The 26,360-nt window shown below is 30.8% G+C and overlaps 1 protein-coding gene across 1 annotated transcript; it reads right to left on the bottom strand.

The window, feature by feature from the left end:
- LOC123556362 (uncharacterized) lies at positions 1-24,146 on the bottom strand. Its single transcript, XM_053533462.1, has 3 exons — positions 24,032-24,146; positions 23,617-23,721; positions 1-4,813 (listed from the first exon to the last, which is right to left on the bottom strand). Exons 1-3 carry the CDS (start codon positions 24,104-24,106, stop codon positions 4,499-4,501), a joined length of 495 nt encoding a protein of 164 aa, XP_053389437.1. The 5' UTR covers positions 24,107-24,146; the 3' UTR covers positions 1-4,498.
- Positions 24,147-26,360: the final 2,214 nt, after the last annotated feature.

The raw sequence follows: 26,360 nt of genomic DNA, 5'->3' as shown, positions 1-26,360 counted from the left end.
TAGATTTACGTTACTTTATTTGGCATCATATATAATCAGTATATGAAATATGATCTTTATTATCTTTTTTCCTTTTGCATTAAGAAACTAAGTCATAAAAAAATCAAAATCAAAATCATATATGTTAAGCGATTCAAAACAGGTAGCGTAACATACATGTACATGAAACATATAGTACTATAATCTTGAAAAAAAAGAGAAAATAATAGAAAGCAGGAAAAGTTTATAATTTGAAAGGTGCTTACAAACCTGCTACTTCATTTTCAGAGATCATACTTTAATGTGAGTCTGTTGCGTACTTTTATTTCATTCAATAGAATTTTTAATTAATTCAAATTTAATGAATTAGATTTAACTTGTCAAAAGAAAGTTACGTAAGTAATAGCTAATTGTCAAACACAAATGAGAATAAACAGAAACAACAAACTAACAAACACACAGTGCATATGACAACAGCGCCTGTTATTAAGTCATTAATAGCAAGTGTGACCTGTTTGCCCTTGAGCCAGTCATGAAGGGTAAAGTAGATGCGAATTATGATTGACTGAATTAATAGATGTTAGATTGTTAAAACAAGCGTTTATCTCAGCATTGAAAAAGTCCAGCAAAAATTGATTTATCTTAAGGGAAATGAAGCTGTCGCATCGACATTTTCGGAATACAAGGAAATGCCAATGTTACACGATTAATTCTTTGTTACATGTTACTCTTTAACAGCCCAATAAGTTTTTCCTTTTTGTAGCGGGGAAAAAAAGGAATAATCGTTATCATCATCATTAATGTATTATATGTATAAGGATTTTTTCTTTTCTCTTAGCGCGTGCTATACCAGCTTATGATTAGCTCTGCGTATATCTCGTACTAAATCACTGTCACATTATCCTGAACTAAACGGTAATTAATACAGACTATGTATGCGTTGTGTGCACTCCTGACTCATACAGTGTATACACAGTCTAAATATTAGTGGATGTATATCAGGGTGTAAAAGGGTGGAGAAGACTATTCGAGAATGAACCTCATCCTGCAATATTTTGGCTTTTTAATACAGTTAATCCTGCATTCTGCTGAGTTTTTAAGAGAAAGTCATTTCTATCATTATCCGAAGTTTTACATGTTTTTTACTTTTTAACCTGAAGAAAAGTTTATATTTTAATGATTTTTTTATCATAAAGCTTAGAAAATATAAATACTGTTACTCACATTCTTTGATCTATATGTTTAAGGGCTGTTTTCAATGTAATGGGTATCTAATTTTGAAAAAAATGTATTATTTCTGTGTTAGCTAGACACAGGGGTCCTCCCCGTAAAATTTGCAATGTTTGCATGTCAGATCCTGAATTCTAAGGGGATTTCAACAGGCAAAGAAAAATAGCTATCAGTGTAATAGAAATCAGTACTTTCGTTAATCTGACTTGGAGCTGATTGTTTTCAGTGAGTTGGGGGTCATAATTTTATTTATCAATATGTTGGAGCCATTTTTTTTTTCAGGCCAAAACAAACATGCTTTCTCTTTCATTTTTTTCCAAGGATTTATACTCTAAAATGGTTCTAACTCTGCGAAAAGTGTTAATTTCATAGAAAACATATAAAGTCTAATATTTAAGTTCGTATAATCTCTACGATTACTTGCTGTCAAGCACCTATCTGTAAATGTATAGCAAAGGAATATAAATTTTCATTTTCCATTAAAACACTTCAGTGCAATTCTTTCTTCAAAACAACAGTAGTTGATAAAAAAACAAACGTTCTGAAAAACGTATAGTTCGAATTTCTGTGTTAGCTAGACACAGGGGTCCTCCCCGTAAAATTTGCAATGTTTGCATGTCAGATCCTGAATTCTAAGGGGATTTCAACACAGAACTTATGGTACATGATGCTTCATCATTTGATCACAGATGTATATGAATCTGGATGTAAAGAGAATTATATTACAATAAGGGAAAATGTAAAATTTATATATGAGTTTAAGACAGACTAGATTCAAATGATCGTTGGCCATCAGTCATAATATGGAGCGCCGTAGCTGTCTTACGTTTGGACATTTCATGTTATCATGACAGAGCGTGATGTTAACTTGTCAAAACAGTGTCTTGTTACATGAACCAGCCATGTTATTTTGTCAAAGTTTGGTGTTGACTTGTCGAAAAAGCGCGTTATCATTTAAAAAAGATAAATTATCACGTCAAAGTGAGCTGTAATTTTACCCAAATTGTGCCTTATTATATCATGTTGCCATATTATTATGTTAAAAAAGTGAAATTGTCTGCAGAGTGTCTTATTATGTTAAAAAGCTGTGTTTCGTGATAAATTATCGCATGATCCTATCTATAGAGCCTGTTATTATTCAGAAGAATATCAAAGCTTTTAGACCACACTTTGACATGATAATATAGATTTTGTGCCCACTCAAATGATTTTATTTGTGGGGAGGGTATTTAGAGTTGCCCTTATGCGTCAGTCCGTCCGACATTTTGTTGTGCATATCTCAAAAAGTATATACCCAGAGTCATCAAACCTCAGGGGATTGTTAATCAGCACGTGACGTTGTGCAACTGGTGTTTTCATTTGGATCGCACACAGTCAGACGAGAGTTATGACCCTTATATAAAATATGCATGAAAATGGTCTTAGTTTGTGTTACAGGTATTTCCAAAGGTATCTAAAGTATTTGACCTAGAATTATAAAACATTACAGGAATAATAGTCAGCATTGGAAGTTGTGAACCTGTGGTTTTGGTAGAGAGTACATTAATCCAGAACAGAGTTATAGCTCATGACTTAGTCAAAACTAGGCCTAAAAGTTTGTGTCGTACATATCTTAAAACGTATTTGACTTTGTTTTTGTGTGGGGTTTCTTCCCGTCAGACAATTTTATGGCCCATAACTCAAAATATAGATAAATTGCATACAAGTTTGTGTCACTTGTATCTCAAAAGGTATTTGACTTAGAGTCATTACAGGATGGTTATAAAGCATGTGAAGTTGTTAACCTGGTGTTCTGTTTGGGATTTCATCTAGCCAGATCGGAGTTATGGTCCTTGACTTAGTGAAAAATACACATAAATTGTTCAACAATTTGTGTTTCTTATATATCTTAAAAAAATTCACCTAGCGTCGTGAAATCATGTAGGAATATTATTCAGCATGTGAATTTGTGCACCTGAGATCATTTGTGTTTATTCCACTTTGCAAGATCAGAGTTGTGGCAACTTTCCCGATTTGATGGTGGAGGAAGACCCCAGGTGCCCCTCCGTGCACTCTTTCATCAAGAGCGGGCACCTGGGTAGAACCACCGATCTTTCGTTAGCCAGGATCTCAGGTCCAGGGTTCTTATGATTTTGACCGAAACCACTTTTTATACTTTCAGTCACTGTGAGAGAAATGTGAATCTCAAGTTTGAAAATTGTAGGCCAAGGGGTTTTTAAGATATTGAACAGAAACAGTTTTTGTACTAAAAGTCACTGTAAAAATGTTCCGTAAAAATTGCAAATTAAGCACAAAAAGAAAGATTACTCTTAGGTTATAGCTAGATTGATGATTCTTTCAGTGTGCATGCTAAATAAAGTTAAGTTCTATTAAAATATCTGAAATGTTAATTAAGTAAAAAAAGTTAGCTTATTCAAATACTTTTGAAGAATATCGATTATTCTTGTGCTGTACACTTTCTCTGATTACCACCTGTCATTGAGGACCATCTAAGAAGATTCCTGGTTGAAACTGAGTGAATGGTTTAGGAGATGCGATTTGAAAACAATTCAACTCTGTACTCTGGTGAGCAAATGGGGGATACTACTAGAATTATGCAAGATAAAGTTGTAGTTATTGTGATCAACACTCCGTTGCAATCGGTCATTTTATCAGGTTATTCTAAATTCCCTTCATGATGTCAAAATTATTGTCATTGCGGGACAAACAGAGAGCTTATTAAAGCCCCACAGCGAACCATACTAACTCGTTGCAAGGGCCTATGATAATGGTTCTGCTTGGACAACGAAGAAATCCCATGTAACATGTCCTTAACCTTTACCATGTAAACATGTGCAATAACAAGAAAGCATTAAACGTTATGCTATTTTCATTGATAATTCCCTCGATTCAAACTCGCATCACGTTTTCTTTCCAACAATTCAAAGAGGTTCTGCTATGCCTTTAGCCAAAAGTTCACCATCTTTACCGTTAAGAATAGGCGGCTATACAAGGAAGTCTATGGTATTTCCACAGTTATCATTCGCAACAACAAAAACGATAAAATGATGTGCATTATAGAAAGCATAAAGTGTTAATGCTGTTTCCATTCATAATTCACTTATTTCAAACTCACATCACTTTTTCTTTGTAACAATTCTTTGAGGAAATGTTACACCATTGGCCAAAAGTCCACCATCTTTACAATTAAACAACATTTAGCAACAACATTCATCATGACAAGATGTGTATTATAGAAAGCATTAAGTATTAATGCTGTTTCTATTTATAATTCACTTTCAAATGTGCATCACTTTTTCTTGATAACAGTTCTCAGAGGTTCTGCTACACCCTTAGCCAGAAGTCCACCATCTTTACCGTTAAGTAGAGGTGGCCATACAAGGAAGTCTATGGCATTTCCAGATAAAGAATAAACTGTATAGACATTTGGATCAAACTTTTCACCAGGTTTCACATCCATCTTCATGTACAATGGTGGGTCATGCACAGCCATCAGCCAACAAACCTCGGCGCATTTCTGTATGTAAGGTGCACACGCATCTATATGTTCCTTATCATATCCTTTCTTAACTTTAGTCCAGGACTTGGCCTCCGAAAGAAAACTCTAAAATGTAAATCATATTTTGTAAAAACTGTCAATTAAAACATAATAAAAAAACATTGTATTAAGAGAACTCTCTCTCCATCTCTCTCTATCTCTCTCTCTCTCTCTCTCTCCCTCTCTCTCTTGTGTTTGATAATATACTGAACAGCAAAAGAAACTATCCACAAGTATAAATGGTGTACTTTTATAGAAAAAAACTTAGATTTATCAATTTGACTTTTTTTCATTGCACATTACATGCAAGGTGGTTCACGTGTTTAATTTAGAAAAGTTAATCATTCGTGAAGTCAGTATACTCGGTTTGCACGAAATTCTGCGCGACAGTTGCATTGTAACATCCCAGTTACGCGCTCGCGCAGAATTTGATTCAGTCCTGCCATGCAACCAACAATATTTTTTAAACTTTATGCTGTTAGTAGTTTAGAAAGTAAGGCGATTAAAACAGTATGACCTCGTTTGACCCCTTGCCCGATTCTGTAAGTGCACTTTGGCCTTACCCTTAACTTTAGTAGAAACTATGTTCTGTCTTAAAATACTAACTTGGTATCCTTGATACCCTGAATATCTTTGGTTAAACCAAATGAAAACCTCCGGTTTAACCAAATGAAAAAAACATATATTTAAAAATGAAAAAACCCAGAAGAAAAATTTACATGTCCTTATTTATTAAAATAATTTATAATTGTTTGTTCATTATGTTTTACATTGTTTACTCTCAGTGTTTTATACAATAAATCATAAATGTTTATACCATTTTGTAACATTTTTATGAAAAATAAACAATAATAACCACAGAGCGTACTTGTTTTGTCTTGATATTGTATGTTGTTATACTTAACTCCGGGTATATATTTAATTACTTCTTTTGGTGGAGGAAGCCCAAATGGATCAAAGTACATGTTATTTACATAACAAACACAATCTGTTCCAGATCCAACAGAGTCGTCCAAATTTATAATTCCGCACTCGTCCTTTGCTTTTGTTTTTGGTAAACCTGGTAAATTATTTCTACTAAATACACCCCTAAAGTTTTTAATATCGAGTTGTTTAACCCATTGTTCAATTTCAAAGTTAGAAATAGGTTTGTTTATAATTTTTTTTTTTTACTATAGGAATTCGTCTGTAAGGTCTCCGTTGAGAATCAATCTGTATACCCTGACCATGTCCCTTACCACTTAACAAAGATGTAATCAAAGGTATTCCAAGACTAGCAGCCAACATGCCTAAAAACCCACCGTCTTGTTTTTGTTTTTGTGTTAATTTAATCACTCCAGATCCCACTAGTTGTTTTCTTTGATTAGGTGTAAGATATGGTGATATCATGTTTCTCTTATTATTAGCTACTGAAATCATACCATTTCCAAGTATTTTACTTACACCAGTACTGGCAAGCCCAGACAAAGCGCCGATGTCTAGAGGAGTAATATTTTTGCAACTATTTTTGCTGCCATTGGAAGAATTGTTTTTCCTAACAAACCAGCTAAAGCTCCTAAAAATCCACCATTTTGACCTTGACTGGACATTTGTTTTTTCGAAATTGTAATTTCTAATCCCTTATTATTTCTAAAAGACTTTTCAATTTGATTAATTTGTGTTTTTGTTAAAAGTAAAGGAAAGTTTCCACGTAATTGTTCATGTTTTAATCTAAAAGTATGTGGAATTTTATTATTATAAGCTTGTGCAAAATTTTTTTTCTGTCCATCTGTAAGGTTGACTTTATATTCAATATAATTTGATGCCATTATATACTTTATATTTATTTTAATTTTTACTTTATTTTAATTTAATTTTATTTTAAACGATAACAAGTTCATTTCCAATAGTATTTATTTCAGCTGTTTCTTCATACAATACAATTGCGTAAACACGAATATTAGCTGCTGGTGGAATATTTAACTTAAAGGTCCATTACTAAGGGAAAGTGAGTTGGCAATGTTTTTCATAGCCAGTGCATAGACTTCTGCAAGACACTAAATAATGAAGATTGGCAGGTCAAAATTTACAGAAGGTCTTTGGAACTCAAAGAAATGTATGTGTATTATGTTGAAATTTCAATGAATCGACAGAATGACCCCCCCCCCCCCCAGTTCTTTTTAACTTTCTTCATAATTCATAGAAAAATAATTGTACATAAAATGCGATTTATTTCGAATTTCTACATACCAACTTTCATTTTCCAATAAAATGAAATAGTTTCTGTGCTTTTTAAAAGAAATTAAAATGTTCACTTTCCTTAGTATTGGACCTTTAACTGTTAATGTAATATGCTTAGGATCCTCTGTTATTACTTCCTTTTTATATTCTAAGTTAAAATGAACAAATCCAAACAAACTTTGAAAATTAAATCTATTTAAGAGACTTCCAGTAGTTTTGTTATTTTGTTTATAATAATAATTAATTACATCATCATATATTCTTGATATACTTGTGTATTCTGTTTCTGGATACAAAACACCATTACCAACGTCAAGACGACAGGAGCTCAAAGTGCAATTATTATTTGCTGCATTAATTGTAAATGTATCTAATAAATGTGGGTTATGTTCTTGTGAATTACTTTTGTCAGGTCGTTGTAAATAAACAAATACATGTTGTGGTTTTGTTATACCAGCTGTTATTTTAAAGGTTGTATTATTTTGTTGTGTATCAGTTGATTATGTCACCATTTCCCGAAGGTATGACCATCTTGCTTTTGTAAATCTTTCAGCAATTAGATTAAGTCCAAATTCATTGAAACTAAAACGCGGAACCCATAGAATTAATTTTGTTACAATTACTCTACCAGCATCAGCAGCATTAGCTCTAAAAATTAATTCATCATCATCCGTCAGCTGCAGTGTTATTTGAATTTGACTTGGAGGTATAATATTAGTTTCTAAACCCTGAAAAAATGAATAATTATTTAACGGAATTTTAGCATTTACCTCTTTACCACCCTGGATTAATCCTTTTCTATAAGCAAAACCTTTATTATCATCAGTAAGAGCAGTAGCAGTAGTATCTAAATAAATAAATTCATTTGTTCCAGTTTTTTCTGCATAATCCTTAGATAGTTCAACTAAATCCTTACATTTATTACTTTGTATAAATTATTACAATCATGTACAATTTTTCCATTTTGTTTAACCACTAACTGATCAATTAATGAAGCTGCATTATTAATTAAAGCAATTTGATCTCCGTCAGCATAATTATTACCATGAGCAAGCTTATTTACTTTAAAACTTACTTCAAAATAACCATTAAACCAATCAAAATATGAGCTTCTATCATTAATTGTAAAGTGATATCCGTTTTTTTGTTGCTTAACATTATTTCCCAAGACAGATATTAAGGCTGTATCTAATTGAATAGGAGTTAGTTCGTATCTTTCACAATATTGTTTTGTTCTAAACATGTATATATTATATATTATTTTATTTTGTTATAAATTAATCTGTTTATATGTTTACGCCGAGCTAAAGTCCCAGAACCTGACAATAATCTATTTAATGTTATATTAATATCCTCCTCCTCATTATTTGAATTTGTTTTTTGTAATTCCTTAGCAATTAAATTACCAACTGCCGGAGCAGGTTTCTTTTTAAGTTTTTCAACAATTTTATTAGCAGCTAAATTTCCAACTTCCATTCCAACCTTTTTTGTTCCACTTTCAAGTGCTGCTTTTCCTGCTGTTTCCAGAGCTTTTTTTCCAGCTGTGCTAATTGAAGATGCAACTCCACTTGAAAACAATTTCGTTAAAGTGTCAAAGATACCTGAGCCTTGTATATTTTCTTCTCCCGTTTGAGTATCAACATAAATAAATATTCCTTTATTTTTATCATAAACTTTTTTGTACATTATATAAAACTAAAATTTATAATTTCATATTTCTTTTAAAATTAGTGTAAAACTTGTTTCAACCCCATTAAAATTAATTATTCTACCAAATATGTCTGTAATATATATTCTTATTGAATTTATAATATATTTATTAATTTCAGAATATCCAACTCTTTGTGGTTCTTTTGTAAATGGATAAGCTTTTGTTAAATCTGCAGTACTTAAAGCATAGATAATATCACTAAAATTACCATCAACAAGTGAATTATCAATAAGGTCACAATGAATGTAAATTGTATCAACAGAGTTAGTTATATTTGGTGTTGTAGTTCCCCATTCAGTATCGTTTATTTTTTTTTCTCAAATCCAAGCAATGTATGAAAATTTGATATTTCCAAATCCAACATAAATTTATCTTTAATTGAAATTAATATTTTAAAACTACTTAAATCAAATTCCAAACTTATTGGAGCAATGTCTGATTTATCAAATTCATAATCACCATTACTATTTAATGTTTCCCTTATATAATTATTAATATCTGTGTAACTGTAAGAACCATTTGTAAATATAATTTCTTTCCATTCTTTACCATTATTGTAACAAATTCTTTTATTGTCATATTCGTCACTAATATTATGCCAAGAGTAGGTCATAGTGTTAATACTATCCAAACCAACAACATAAGTTTTATTTTTATCTAAATTTAAAGAACGACTAAATCTGATTGTAAAATCACTTGGAGTATTTTTATTATCTTTAACTGTTTCAGAACTTAATATTAGTTTTTGTTCCATTTTATATATAATTAAAATTTAAATTCAAGAAAAATATTTTTTATATAAAAGTTTGTGTTGTTCTGGTAACAATTCATTCATTTTTAATAATTCATCAATTATACTAATACCTTCATTTTTTAGTTCTTCGTTATTATTTCCAGCATCAATTGAACCACAAATTAACTCCAAGTCATTAACCAATTCTTCTGGATTACATGGACAAACGTCATAGCTCTGTCCCCTAATTACTTTTTTAAATTTCATAGATCTTTTATTGATAGGTAATCCTGACTTTTCTGTTAATTCTTTGAATATTTTTCTAGAATGAATTGAATGCTTTTTATTATTATATCTTTTGACTATAAATTTTATTTAAGTTAATAATTAAATTACCATATTGTCCATTTGGTGAAACTTTATATGAATTATGATGTTTTATTCCCTTTCCAAATACTTCTGAGTCATTAATCATTTTTGATAAGCGTTCGCCATATCTTTTAAGAGTTTCTTTGTCTGTTTTTAACTCCGAAACATACTCACCTGCAGTCATAGGTTCTGCATCTGTAAATTCAATTATTTCATCTGAATTTTCTTTCTGTGTTTATTTATTTTACGAGTACATTTCTTTATCTTTCGGTAACCTCTTTTCTTGTTTCTATCCAATCATCTTTATCCTTGTTTATTGCTAACTCTGATAATACAGGTAAGTTCCAATCTGATAATACATCTTTATCGATATTTATATCTAAATTTGCCTCAGTTTCTTCAGGAAATTCTTCAGGAAATTCTTTAGTGTCTTCAAACTCATCATCTTCATCATCCAAACCCATATGATCTTTCGGCGGTAATAACGGTAGCGGTCCTTGGAATAGCTGTGGTAAACCCTGGTATGTTTGTATGTCTTTCATTTCATCACCTAGTAACGCTTATTGTTCCTTAATTCCAGGTAATGCTTTTAACTGACTTGTTAATTTTTCTTTTTGACTTTCTATTCCTTCAGTAATTGGCTTATAAATTTCATTATACATATCCCGATTTGTAGCTTTTTTAATTTTTTCTCTCATTATTTCTTCTCTAAGAGCTCTCATCTTTTGCCCGACTAAGTTTTTTCTTATTCTCATTTCATTAAGTTTTGATTGCATTTATATAATAATGTAAGATAATGTAAGATAATGTAAAATAATGTAAGATAATGTAAGATAATGTAATATTATTATATAATGGAAATTCCAAATTATGATACAAAAAGTGATAAATCTAATAACTTTAAACAAATTAAGCAATATCCTTTTATGCCAGATTCATGTTTTAGAATGTTAATATGCGGATCTTCTGGATCTGGAAAAACAAATACATTAATGCATATGATACGAAAACCTCTTATATATTATGATAAATTATACCTATATGCTAAAAACCTAGAACAATCTAAATATCAGGATTTAATAAATGACTTAAGTCAAATTGCAAAAAGAAAAATTAAAATAGATCCAAATGAAATACTTGAATATTCAGCGGATCCCAGCCAGAATATAAATCTGAACTGGAAAAGGCAGCTTCACAAAGAGGTGATGACCATGACACAGCATTAGATAACCTTTAAAAAGAGCTTAATTCTAAAATAGAAAATTTTAAGAAACAACTTCGAATTTGGATTAGTACTGTTGACACACGTCACAATTTAAAGTATGCAGACTTAAATACACTTACAGGTTTATTACAAAAAGATATGACGCAGCTTAATGCTAAAGTTGAAAAACATAAAAATGAACTGGACTTTGTAGTTGAAAAATCAGTTAAACAAGGAGAATCAATTACTGCTAATGTTAAAGCAATTAATATAATTAATGATCAGCTAGAAAATTTTAAGAAGCAACTTCGGATCTTGATTAGTACTGTTGACACACGTCACAATTTAAAGTACGCGGAATTAAGTACACTTACAGAAATATTACAGAAAGATATCAACGAATTTAATGATAAAATTAAAAAAATAATAAATGATCTGGACTCTGTCGTTGAAATATCAGCTAAACAAGGAGAATCAATTACTGCTAATACCCAAATAATTTCCACTAATGCAGAAGAAATGACAAAAGTAAAAAATGTTTTTCTAAAACAAGAAACACAATTAGCCAGAACAAAGGGTGTTGTTGACAATTTGTCTGCTTCTGAAGTTGCTACAACAAAACGACTTGATGATTCAGCTGAAGTAATTCTTGAACATGAAAATGAATACAAGAAAATAGAAGAAGAACTAAAAAAAGTAAGACGTGAAGTGTTTCTTTTTGAATACAAAAGTAATGATGATCATATAATATTACGCGGCGTTAAAAGATATACTCGCATATTAACAACAATGAGAAAGTATTATGATAACCACGGTGTCTGGATATTATCATTATATACTTTGTTGGATGTGGATTATATTGAGGGGAATGGTCTGTTTGATGTGGGCTATTTTGATTTATTTAATTTGGAATCTGGAAATATCGTAGATTATAAAGATTTTATAAACATGAACCAAGAATATAAACTAGCTGTACCGGATGTACCTTTAAAAAATGTGTTTTCAGTCAAAAAAGCCGGAATTTATATAATAGATACTAGGTTTTACTGAAAGTAGGGAAGCATGCCCAATATCACATTTAGTTTTTAGGTGGTGGCGAGAGGGTTTTATCGGTGAATTTCCCTCTGGGAGTGTAAATATAACACCCGCGGTTAGTGACATCAGTAACATCAATGACCTCAGTGGCGATGATGCGATAGTATATATGTTCAGTAACAATCCGTCAGTATCTGTGTATGAGAAAAAAATCAAAATTTATCTAACAGAAAAGACAATGTTTGACATTAATCCTTATAACGGCGATCCAACATCCTCCGATATAGGATTTCTTCTTTTGCCGGGTAGTTATGTCAAATTCTACATATTGGAGGAATATATAAATTATGAAGAAAGTAAACTTTTGAATTAAAACATTATTTAAAGTTTTAAATAATTACTGTGTTTTTATTTAACTGGAATAATTAATATAATGGGAATATTCAATAATATAAATGAAAAAGTAAATAAAATAGAAAAACAAATAATAAGAAAACCTGCATTGTTCTTAACATGTTATACCGAAGATACCGATGGTGGATTATTTCAATGGAAAACTGTAAATGCTAGTCCTGGTTTAGTTCAAAATGGTAATAATGTAACAATTAATTTTAATTGCATTTTAATTATTCTTGTTGATGCAATTAAATTAGATAAAGGAGAAGCTAAATTACAACTAAAAATAAAGAAAATGTAATTCTTCAAAGCTGCAATGTAAAAAATAACAGAAAAAATGAATCTATTTCTATTAATTATGCAAATGAATTTAAAATGAATGATGTTATTTATATTAATTCTTTAAACGTTATGAATATTCAGTTAACAATTTATGGTTCTATAATTTAAGAATAAGCTAATGTATCAATACCATTATCAAGAATATATCTTTTATCGTCATATCATGATAAAGATGTTTTATTTATAACATAACTGGAAAGATTATGTTTATCAGAACGAATAACTTTAAAGGTGTGATTACTTTGGGTTGAATTAAGCAAAGTATCTTTGTAATTTTTATGAACTATTGTTTTTTTAACAACAAGTTTTTTTAATTCCTTTACATTTTTTAACATTAACTTCATTTTGTAATAAATATGAATACATTTTACTTCTTAATCCAACAAATTCAACTATGGGAATGCCGGTGTAATGAAGTATTTAGACCCCCATAGAATAATGACCCCCCGGTCATTATTCTATAGAAAAAGTGACCCCCCGGTCATAGTATTATGACCTCCAGATCATAGTACTATGACTCCCCCACGTGAAGTAAACTGAACCTCACGAAGAATATTGACTCCCATAAAAAAAACGACCCCTGGTCAAATTTAGTGATAACTCATGTATCTAAGACCTAATTGCTGCATTTTATGCCCCCACTCGGGGGAGGGGGGCATATACATTTGCCCTTGTCCGTCCGTCCGTCCGTCCTTCCGTTTGACCATTAGCCCCAGATACCATCACTTGACACAGAAATCAGAGCATTCCGCAACGGGAAAAGGGATTCTATTTCTAGACGCTGTATCTTGGTGTATACATTTTTTTCAGGAAAATAACAGTTCACAATACGTTCACAAAACACACCAGTGTCAATAATCCCGGCAAACTTCGGTATGAAGTACTTCTTCAGAAGAAAACTGCACAAGAAACTGCTAGCATAGAACATAGTATTAAAAGAAGTTGCAATACTTAGCAGTGGCAGTAGAAAGTAGTAGTAGTAGTAGTAGTAGTAGTGGCAATTGTAGTGGCAGTGGCAGTAGCAGCAGCAGCAGCAGCAGCAGCAGCAGAGGAATAAGTGACAGCAACAACAGCAGCAGGAGAAGAAGAGGTAGATGTACAAGACGTATTAGTGGAAGCAGGTATAGTAGTATCAGTAGTTGTAGTAGTAGAAGTAGAAGTAGTAGTAGTAGTAGTAGAAGAAGAAGAAGTACATGTAGTAATAGCAATAGAAGTAGCGGCACCAGTAGTAGTAGTACAATCAAAATGTTAACCATTGGCAATGGAGGGTATTAGAGTTGTAGATCTAGTAAAATTGTCCGTTAGGTTTGTTGTGGATCAGTTTTTAATAGATATTATCGTCGAAAGTCATTTTAGGAGCCGTTGTTTTACACGGAAAGAGTAACTTTTTTAAATAGAATAATGTCCGGGAATCGATATTGTATGAGAGTTCGAATATAGTAATTTCGGCAGTGAGTATTTTACATGGAAGGAGTCACTTTTTCTATAGAATAATAACCGGGGTCGTTATTCTATGAGATTCGAAGGGAGTCATCTTTAGGGAGTCAGTATTTTACTTGGAGGGGTCAGTTTTTCTATAGAATAACGACCGGGGGGTCGTTATTCTATAGAGTTTTCAAAGGGAGTCAGTTTTTTATAAGGGGAGTCAATATTTTACAGGAAAGGAGTCACATTTTCTATAGAATAATGACCGGGGGGTCGTTATTCTATGGGGGTCGAAACACTTCATTACACCGGCAGCTTCATCTTTGAATTTTCCAATTACTTTTTTATTATTGTCGAAATAAAATTTTGAATTACTATCGTAATCACTATTATCAAATAAATATTTGTCCTTATAAAAATCCTCATATGCATCTTTGGTTTTTATTTCATAACATAATGAATCAGTGTCAGTGAATAAAAGCTTTGCTGAGTTTTTATACTTTTCCTTAATGTAATTATAATGAAAATCATACATTAAATATTTTGATAAATCTAGAATGCACATTCCAACATAACAAGGTCTGTTTAATAACAAGCTTTCTTTTATTCTATGAATACCAAACAAATTCTTGTTAAACATCGTTGAACTAACAAATGAAGGTTTGGCAATATATTTTAATAAAAGGTTTTCATCGTGAGTAAATTTAATATTAACCCTCTTGCGTAAATTCTCCATCGTCTTACCGAATACAGAGTTGTTCATTAACTTAAAAAAGTCTTTTTCAAATGAATTTTTTGCTTTAGATCTTTTTTGAGTATTAAAATCAATACGTTTTTTTAACCAAGATCTTTCGTCAAAAGTTAATATTCTATGTATTTTTGTTACTTTTAACCCTAATTGTGTATATAGTTCAAGATTTTTATAATGAACAACATAATTTGTTTTTTTCATTAAAGTTGGAACTAATTTTTTTACATTACTTTTTCCTATTTCAATTTTTTTTTAAATATTTTTACTATAATTTGAAAGCCATTCGTCCGGTATTTTGATTTTTTTAGGAGCCAAAGGATAATCATTATGTACAGCATGTAATTCTTTTGGATATTCCAGATCACATTCAATTATAGAGTTAGTTTTACCTTTGGCAATTAATTTCTTGAATTGTTTTTCGGATATAAGTTTAAAGTTTCCAGAGGGCAAAGGTCGACACATGGCCCAACCATAAAGATTATTGGCGTCGAGGTACATAATTTATTTAGATTCTAATTTAGGATCATAATCTTTCATATATTTATTGTTTGCTTTACTGTATCTGTTTGAAATAAAGCTTATTCCTCCTCCCAGTCCCTTTTCAATAAAAAGATACATATCAGTATCAGTTATTAAATCTAACTGAATTCCAGTCATTTTTAACATTGCATCTCAAGCTAAACCAGGACTACTAAAATAATGACAAGGGTCAAGTTTATTATATTCCAAACATACTTTTCTAAAATTTTCGAATACATCAGCTAAAAGTAATACGTCAGTTTTTAAATATAGATCATGATATTCTCCCATTGTTTCAATTTTAAATTTATTCCAAGCATTTTAGCATGTTCATATTCTCCATTAGATATGTGTGTTTCATTTAAAATTGAAAAAAACTCTTTTTTAGGAGGAAATTCTGTTTCTTTGAATTTTTTAAATGAATCCATGTAATCATATGAATAAATACCTTTTGTTTTTAATAAATTAAGTTTACTTTTGTCAAATTCTTGAGATAAATATTTAAATTCTGGAATATTTTTTACTAAGTTATTCAATGATTGAGACATAAATTGGAATGAATCAATAAAACTTAAATCACTTATCATAAATGCCATCTTTCTTTCCATATTGTTAGGAATAACATTAATTTCTTTTTTGAATTTCCCTATTTGTTGCATAATAAAATGGCCGTCATAACCTCTTAAATTATGAAAAATAACAGGAATTTTATGTGTAAGTCTAAAATTAATATTACATTCTGAGTGTGCACTTCCTCTGAATTTTCCTGTTATATGACAATGGTCCCGGACAGGATTTTCATTTTCCTTATATTCTTTTTCACAAATGTGACAAGATTTCTGCTTTTTAAATTCAATTTCGTCTTTTTTAGACATTCTTAATTCTTTGTTAAAGTGCTCTTTAAATATTTCTTTACAATATTCCTCTTCCTCAAGCATTTTTTCAATAAACTTATAAACTGCATTAGGACCTCTGTAAATCTGGGTTGGTTTAGTATATTTATCGTCATAACAACAAACAACTTTAGCCGTAACCAAAATCTATATGATTTTGATATGGTTCAGTAAATGAAGATTCAGGTGATGGTAAAGCAGTTAAAACTTTCTTAGTTATTGATTCAAAATCAGCATAAATTACAAAAGGTCCTGCTAAACCTTTATGATAATTTTTAAATTGTACTTTACTTCCCTCTTTTGGCATTTTTACAGCTTGAACACCATTAATAGCTAAACAATTTGGTATGTGTTCATTCAATATTCTTTCTTGAGTAAAATGCTGCAGGCAGCTTTTACAAAAAATGTTTTTATTTTTACATTTGGTTTTTGAAACATTAATCTATTAAAGTCTTTTATCCAAACATAATGTTGTCGCTGTGTTATTTCGTTCTTATTAATTAGCAACATGTCACAGTGTTCTTCGTATTGATATTTTGATATGTACAATGGATAAATACTATTTTCTTCATAACCAAATATATTAAATGAAATATCATTTAAAACTTCTATTTTAGGTATTTGATTTAATGTAACAGGAAATTTAATTCCAGTATAATCAAGATCGTTTATATGTTTTTTTATATTTTGAAACCCTATGAGGGTTTTCTTTAACAGGAAATTTGTAAGCTAAAGGACACCATCTAAAACATTCGTTATCATCATTCTTTATATTTATCAATCCTTTTCTTGGATGTTGTAATGGTTTTGGTAATTCTAAATAACTTGAAGCAGCCAGTGGTGTATATTTATATCTATTTATATAATGAGCATCAATTGATTCTATTCTCCAGCCACTTCCTTCTGAAATCCAGTTGCCAATTCTATTTATTATTTCATCAAAAGCTTGACGTAAAGTGTTTTTATTTCGTTTGTGTTAATAATTTTTAAAGCTTTTGATTGAAAATAAGCTGATTTATGTATTGTATCAGTTTTATCCATTTTTACAAAAGTTATTTTTAAAACAACGTTTATTTTTTTTATACCTTTTAAAGTTTTAAGTTCGGATTTAAGTATTTCATAAGAGTTGTTTATAGTTAAATATAATTGATTCTTTGGATATTGTCTATATTCAATCTTAATTTCAGATTTCTTATAATATTGCTTTGTAGATCTCTCAATTTCCATCTATATATTATATTTAGAAAAAAAATCACTAAGGAAAAAAGGATTAAAAAATAATAAAATAAATAAAGTTTAAGAAGAAATAAAATATTTTAATTTATATCTTTTTCCACTCGTTTTTGATATTCCACTTTTAACTTGGTTTTTTTTCCTTTGCAGCACATTGTTATTAACCCAGAATTAATATCGATGTCTTTGGATGCTGCATAAGTGCTTTTATATGTTTTTTCTTCATTAGTATCACAATCGGTTGCAATAACTTTTTTAGGATTGTTTCGAATATTATTTGGTCTGGGACAATCACATAATCTTAAATTACTTTCCTCTTCTAACATCAAACAATCACAGTCCCATTCAAATAAATCCCTTTCTAATAGATAAGGATCTATAACATTTTGTAATTTATCAATGACATGATTTTTATATTCATCGCTAACTATTTGATCAAGTTTTGATTTAATAACATTTCTTCTTTTAAGAACTTTTTTATATGAATTATTGTCTGTATTCATTATTTCTCCTAAAATGCTAGATAATTTTGGCATAATCATTCTATCTACCTTTCTATTAACCATCTATATATAAAATACTTATAGAAAAATATCTCTAAAAAACACACGTAAAATTTAATACTACTCTTCTTCTTTTTTACTTTTATATCCGTTAAGTTTAATTTCCTTCATGTGCATTTCAAGAGGCATTGAATAGTTTTTTTCTTCCTGTATTTCTAATAGTATTGTAAAAATATCCTGAATAATTTTATTTGGATCTTCTTTGCTTATGTTTCCGATCCGTGCTTTTGTTATTAGTTGTTTTATTTTGTGGTGGTGCAATTTTAAAATAGCTTTTTTGTTTTCAACTTTTAGTCTATTAATAAATATAGTAATTATTGATGGAACAGCGCCAGCAACTGCTACAAATATAGGAATAGCTGGAACAAGTGCTAATGCAGCCGAGCAACCAAAAATACCTGCTGTAATCTGTAATCCTGTATTTACTCTTCCACAAAACTTATAACTTTTTCTGTAAGCAGCAGCTAGTTTAGTTAAGTGAATAATTAATTGATCTATTGTTTCTATTCCATTATTAGAAATTAGATTTTTATTACTCATTTATATAATATATTTTTAATTTAAATTTCTTCCAATTCACTAAATGGTACCCAACTATTAAATTTTTCATTGTAACCTTTCCATTTTACTAAAGCTTGTTTTTTCTTATAGTCTCGTCTAATAACTTTTTCTATTCTAAAAACGTCTTGTGTAGTAAGTAAAAGTTCTTGTTCATAAAATGAACCCTGAATTATTTCATCATTTAAATCTTTTATAGTGTATGTTCTTGGATTTATATTATTAATTCCATAAATTATAAATATCTCCTCTGTCCAGTTTGGTGTATATCCTTTTTCAAAATGGCTTTTCAGTTTGCTTAAGCGAACCCGATCACCAATTTTAAACTTTGGTTTACTCTTTGGTATCTTTAAATTACCATATAAGTTAAAGTAAACAGTACCTTTATTTAAGTTTTTACTGGCTTCGGTTGGTGTCATTTTTATACTAGAATGTTTTGTTTTGTTATATTTATCAACCATTTCCTGTAAATTATCTAAATAAGTATAAGTATTATTTGCTGTAAAATATTTCCACATTATTCTTTTTAAACTTCTATTAAATCTTTCAATAACTACAGCTTTTCCTTCATTAAATGTATGATACATATTAATCTTATATTTATTCAAAAATGATTCAAACTTTTTATTATAAAATTCTTTTCCTTCATCTACTCATAAATTTGTTGGTGTTCTACCTTCTGAAACTATTTTATTAATTGCTTCAGTAACAGATTCTCCAGTTTTATTCTTTAATGGAATAACCCAAGCATATTTACTGAATATATCAATAACGGTTAACAAGTACTTTACTCCTTTATTATATTTTGAAGAAGCTTGCATGTCAACTAAATCAGCAGACCAAGTACCATCAATGTCATGGACAACCACTCTTCGTTTCCTAAATTTTCTTTTAATTGGTTTGTGTAATTCTTCTGCTAATTCATCACTCCAGCGGTAGCTTGGTGTAGTTATTTCGGGGGTATACTCTACCCCCTTTTTTTGACTTTCGTTTTTGCCCAAGACCAAGTTTGTATTTCGTTTTAATTGCTGGTTTTACAACTAAATGTTTTGCAATCTTTTCTCCAAATGTTTTTGATTTAGTTGATTTAAGTTGGAAAGCATTTGTTTGTCACATGTACTTTTTTTACACCGTTGTCGTAGCAAAAGTCATGGTCCATACATACTGCGTCTAGTTCATTAACAGGGGGTCCGTTATCTAAAGGATTTCCTGGCCCACAATAGTTATATCCTGGAAGTGTTAAACCTTTTTTAGGTAATAAAGGTAACATTGCTTTATGAATATCTAAATTACCTGCTGTGATAGTACTTTTAACAAACTTTGATTTCATTTTTCCACAAGATGAACAGGTAGCCATTATCATTTTTCTCCCGTTTTTTGTTGTAGCATAATGAGGGTTTATATTATCAGTAAAACTTCTTTCTTTCAAACAATATATTTTATTCTGTAAACTCGTTATATTATATGTTTTTAAATTTAATAGAACACTTATATTAAATCAGCTGTAAAACGTAAAGATTTAATAGAACACTTATATTAAATCAGCTGTAAAACATAAAGTGATCACAGGGAAGTTTTAACGGGATTGTACTACAAAGTAAACATATCGGTTATATGAATGAAAGTAAATACCAATAAAACGACACCGGTGTCGCTTTACATTGAGTCAATATTTGTTTAAACTTACAAACGATATTGATTCAGAATCTATTTTAAGAAATCGACACCGGTGTCCCTAAAAAATTTTCATTTAATACTTTTACCAAAAAAAAATTTGGTTCCGGTGGGACTCGAACCTACGCCCTCCTAAAATTGTGATTAACACAGAATAATAGTAATTGAATACTCTTTATTATGGGTTGTCTAATACCTTAACACGGTTTATTACATTGATAACATTTTCCCAATAATTATAATTTCGTCTGCTAAACAGTCTAGTGTGTATATGCTTACGATAAAATGGAGTTATAGGTTATAGAGTTAGTATATGAACGGGTAAATATATTTTTTATATTCTTTTCTTTTTATAACATATTAAAAATTTAAGACGTTGGTTTGTTTTAATTATATCTGACTGATAATAATACACGTTGAATCGCTTTTGAACAATATATTTCATTCTTAAAATCAATGTATTTTAAAGTAGAAAATTATAAAAAAGTGCAAAAGCCCCGTCTGCTACACATTACTTTTAACCCCGACATCGGGTAATATCAATTATGTGCTCGCCCGATGCCGGGGTGAACATTCAGCCGTTCTTAAGCCACCTCACCTGTTGGTTCACCTGAAGTGAAGCATTGGTTCCTCTTAAGCCGTCCCACCTGTTGGCTCACAGCAGGATCGTCTTTAACCCCATTGTTTGTTGTCTCTCGAAACCTTCGAAATTAGAGACAAGAACGAGGTAAGACAAGCCCGGTGGCTATTACAGATTATAGGAAGATATCTATTATGCGCACAACCTTCAATTTGTAATAGTCACAGCTGCTGGCATCAAGCGGGTGGAACAGACCCAATACCGAACCTCTGAATCAATCAAGCTGCCATTAAACAGACAAAGCAGGAGTCATACTAAGCCTTCCTGAACGTAGCATGTAACAGTCGCAACCTACTTAAACGTATTGAAAATTTTCCTTATATGTTTACACTGCACTTGTGCAATCCACTTATGAATAAAGTAGTAAAGCGTAAAATAACACCATGCGTAAGGACAAAACTATTATAAATGTTTTTCAGTGTATGAATATTTCTTCCGGGTTTTTTTAATTGTGTAAGTTAACCTTGGTCCTTTCAGCCTTACGTCTATCAAATCAGATGTTTTCATTTGGTTAAACCGGAGGTTTTCATTTGGTTTAACCAAAGATTTTCAGGGTATCAAGGATACCAAGTTAGTATTTTAAGACAGAACTTAGTTTCTACTAAAGTTTAGGGTAAGGCCAAAGTGCACTTATAGAATCGGGCAAGGGGTCAAGCGAGGTCATACTGTTTTAATCGCCTTACTTTCTAAACTACTGCTGTTTTTCGAGTGAGTCAATAATCAATGTTTTCAATGACAATAGAATTCCACAAAGAATATCGGTAATTACACGCGCACCTGAATTTCGTGCAAAACGCCTTTTTGTTGGACTACTGACTTCACGGCTGATTAATTGTTTTAATTTACCATGTGAATATCTTCAAGTGTAATATGGTTAAAAGAAATAAAGAAAATAAGTAAAATTTATAAAGATGTGGGGGGGGGGGGGGGGGGGGGGGGGGGAAAGATGTTCCCAGTTAGGTGTCTGCGCAAGATTTTTTTTTTATTTTCTTTATATTTTAAGACAATATACCTACATGTATTAAGTTTCATATAGCTATTTACATTTTAAGTGGGTGGGGTAATTTGACATATACCAGCCAGTACACTCTGATTAATATTGGAAGAGTGGTACACTCACAAACTGGGAAAAAGTGGGTGGGGTAATTAAACAGAAGAAGCAATCTATACAAGTGTAAGTCAAAACTGGTAACAGTAACACTTGTTAATGAAACTTAATATATGCAGGTATATTGTCATAAAATATAAAGAAAATAAACAAAAACATTTTGCGCAGACACCTAACTTGGACTCCCCTGTAAAGTTTTTATTTAACAAAAGCACAGTTATCCATATGGATAGTTTCTTTTGCTGTTCAGTATACAGTGCTTTAGGGTATAGTGGATAGCTAACTATTTTTTCCTGCATTCCAATTCAAAGAAATGTAATTTAGTACTTTTTTTCTGTATATCAGACAGAAAGCTTTTCCTTTCAAAACATTAAGCTTTTAATAGAAATTCATGTCTATTTTCTCTCCATGCCATTGTTTACATACGTGCTGATTTAGGGTGTACAAGATAGCTTTGGTCATTTTTTCCATTATTAATTTAAAATCCACATTTAAACAAACTTTCCAAGATATTTTTACTTTAAATCAGAATGATAATGTATTTTCTTTTAAAAAAACATTCAGATATTTAAATTTCTATCAAACACTTTTCATTCTCTGATGTTTTTTTACATACACACTGGTTTAGTCAGTAAAGGATAACTTCGATTTTCATTTGATGACATTTGATGAAAATAACAAAACAAGCAAACATTTAAAATGTATGTCAGAATGTATGTCTGCATGCCAGTAATAGAGTGATATACAATAATTCAAATCAAAATACAAAGTTTATCAACCTATCCTCTATACCCTAAAATCTGCTATACCCTAAAGCACTGTATGTGTATGTTTATATGCGAATTTTCTGCAAAGAGTTCTTATTATTCTTATATAAGGTTCACCAGTTAAATGATTGCCTTCTAATAAATATATCATTTCGATGAACTCATCACATATTTTCCTTCTAAAAGATTTTTACAGACAGTGATAAATTTTGAACTAAATAAGATATATGCCTGTTTTAGTTGAAAAATTTGACCTTGATTTTTGACATACAGATCAAATAAGCAGTAGGGCTCATTTAGTGACAACTAACAAGTTTGCCATTATAAGACACAACATTCTCAATATATTGACCGGGAATCGTTTTCAGTATAAAGACCTATGTGGAATTTTACTGTTGACTTCTTGACCCCGGAAATATATGTCTATGAAGTTTGACCACTGCGTTATAGATTCTTTGGTCGAACGGGAGTACTGACCGACAAACATGAGAGAAGCACTACATTCTCTTATCTGAAGCGGGGTGTAATAAATTAATTCTACGGTATAAAACATTTTCAAAACTTGCCTTCTGGATAAGATTGTTGAAATATCTGAACTTATTTCAGATTGAAAAGAAAATCTACATACATACTTCATATATTCGTTTCAAAGACATCATTAATATATTAGATAAAATAATTGACTGACTTTCATTTATAGAGCTATAATACAGTTTAAAGGGTGTCACCTGTTTAACTTCATATATCACTGAAGGACCTACGCCAATAATACGTCGTAATTCACGTAATGTCGTATCCTCCTTTGAATGAATTCTAGGTCGATCTTTCAAGCCCTGTAAAAGAATCAACCGTCTGAAGAAATACAAAAATCCAACTTAGTAAACAGCTTTTAATCAAAACATTGAAGTAATTTAATATGCAGTACAGAACAAAATCAAATTTAGTATAGACTTGCAATGAGTTTGTATGTCTAAATGAGACAAGATTAGTCTGTTATAGATGTAATATTAGTCACATTATTTGAAAGCAATGCTTTCAAGAAATCTTTTTTACATACTGTATTCAGTAGAAATGCATATTTGCGTTATAAAAACAAGCAAGCACCAATATCATCAGTGCTTACGACAATATATATGTACATACACCAACATTCTTCCATGGATTAATGTTTGCCATATTCTGAGATGGATGCAGAAACGTATTGTGCAAACTCTCCATCTGTGTTGTCAACAAAGTATTGCAAAAAGACCAGCAATCCTGAAAACCAGAATAAAGTCAACTAAATATGCATGACTTGTATTTTTGATATAAAAATGTATATATCTGGCAGAATAAGAAAATGTGAAGTTACATGAACAGTTTAAACATAGCATCATATAATCAAATACCAAGAAAATTATTTTCTGAGATAGTTGTTTTGTCACATCATACGGAACGGAATTAGGCATTTTAACTTTTGGGGTTGAACTAATTCGAACATAAACATTTTGGTGTGGAATAACTCTACTGGATGCACATGCCATTAAAAGGGTCATGAAATTGGCCTCAATTTTTTCAAACGTTTTTAACCATTAAAATTCACCCAATACGTCTTACTATATAATGGGATTTCCATGACCATAGTTTAAATGCCATACATTAAAAATGATTTTGATGGCCATGAAAAGCTTCTTAAAATAAACCATTACAATAAGTTAACAGGCTCCTTAAAACTCTATGAAAATTTTTAATTGGCATGAAATTAATGTGTCATTAAAAAGTATCCCTTAATTCCACATTAATTAGTAAGAACTAATGGGGCCATTAACTTTTTAATACTCTGTTAATGGCCGTTAATTATTAAAAAACTTGATTAATGGTCTCATTAAATATGTCAGATTCAATTTTAATGGGTTCATAATATTTTAATTGTATATCAAATTAAGGGCCATGAAAATTTGCCATCAGAATTAGACATCTTAACATAATCAACTATCAGAATAATTTGTATATTTGATATATTGACAACATAACTCATAAGCACAAATAGTGCTTGACTCCCTTTTCATGCTATCATTGCTCTAATTATCGTTGAATTACTGTTAATAAAAGGATTTGGGTCATTTATGGCTGATTTGGGTTCATTATTTGATAGCTGGATCCCAGCATCACACATTATGTCATATACAAAAGTTAAAGGGAACCAGATATTTGATAGAGCAAGTACTCGTTGTCAAACACTATGTTTAAATTTGGACCAATCAGAAACAAGTTCTAAAAATAGCACGTCTGCTGGGGTATAAATAGGTAGATGAATGATAGAGAGCTCATTCGGTATCCAGCGGTTGAAGAAGACTCATCGAAGGTTCAACTAATAATTTATCCCAGTACCTTGATAAGGAGAGTATTGCAGTTACCCTGTCAGGGCGGATAAATTATTAAAAAGAAGACTTTGGAAGTTCGTAGACTAAAGAAGAGTTGCAGAATTTCAACCAGGTTTCGAGCTATAGGGCCAACGCATGGAAGTTTTACCTTAAGGGTAGTTGAATGCTATATACGATAGCATATATAGGCTGAGCATCGGGAAGCTGAGACAGAGACCCAGAGTTTGGTAATCTACTGAGATAGTAGGAGAGTTCCAGCTTATAGACGGTTCAGCATTATTGGCAAAGTACAGCCAAGGCATCGGGGATAATACCTATATGGTAGTTGAATGCTACATATGATAGCATATAGGCGCTGAGCATCCAGGAGTCAGGGCAATCTTATAGAGTTTGAGAGGACAGAGGCCGAGCATCTATGCGATAGGACTCGTATGTTGTTGATTCAAAGACATTGTCTGACGGGAACTTCAACAAAAAGACCAGTCAAGTATAGAGTCTCCAGCCTATAGGAGTTTGAGCTAATCATTTTTGATTGGAGATTGTTAGTTTGAAACATTTAGTGATTTGTCTGATCCCTGAAATTGCGAAATCATTTACGAATCATTGGTACACGAATCATTTTGGCAAGGTAGCCAGAGGAAAATTCTATATATGAGATTTTTGGTCTCACCAGCTCTACGTTTTAACAAAGGACATTCTACATCGTTTGTCAGCTAGTCTAAGACATAGTCACCTTAACGATTGGACCCAAACCATTGTTCAAGATACCAAAGGCGTAGGCACTTCCCTGGGCATATAAATCGTATCCTGACATCAACTTCATATTAATATTTGCCCTATTGATTTAAACTACGTATTACTACACATGTAATAGTATCTATACATATGTACTGTTTTGTAAAATGCTAGAAAATTAGTTGTTTCTTCTTTTTTCTCTAATTATTTTGTAATGTAAACACATGTAACAGCCTCATTCAAACATTTGTTATATTGTATCCTTATGCTGTCATATTTTCATATAAAATGAGAAAATAAATGGATATTGTATTGTATTGAGTGGACTGAGAATGGTTTACAGGTACCGGTTTAATAGATCAAGTGACCATGTG

The sequence above is a fragment of the Mercenaria mercenaria genome, unplaced genomic scaffold (genome assembly GCF_021730395.1).
Source record: "Mercenaria mercenaria strain notata unplaced genomic scaffold, MADL_Memer_1 contig_2795, whole genome shotgun sequence".
Taxonomy (NCBI): domain Eukaryota; kingdom Metazoa; phylum Mollusca; class Bivalvia; order Venerida; family Veneridae; genus Mercenaria; species Mercenaria mercenaria.
The sequence above is the reverse complement of the archived record's forward strand: the minus strand, read 5'-3'. Positions and strand labels throughout refer to the sequence as shown.

Coding starts and splice junctions, on each gene's coding strand:
- LOC123556362 (XM_053533462.1), bottom strand. CDS start 24,106: ATGGAGAGTTTGCACAATACGTTTCTGCATCCATCTCAGAATATGGCA. Junction 23,722..24,031: donor ATCCATGGAAGAATGTTGGT/GTATGTACATAT, acceptor ATTCTTTTACAG/GGCTTGAAAGATCGACCTAG. Junction 4,814..23,616: donor TGATATATGAAGTTAAACAG/GTGACACCCTTT, acceptor TTTACATTTTAG/AGTTTTCTTTCGGAGGCCAA.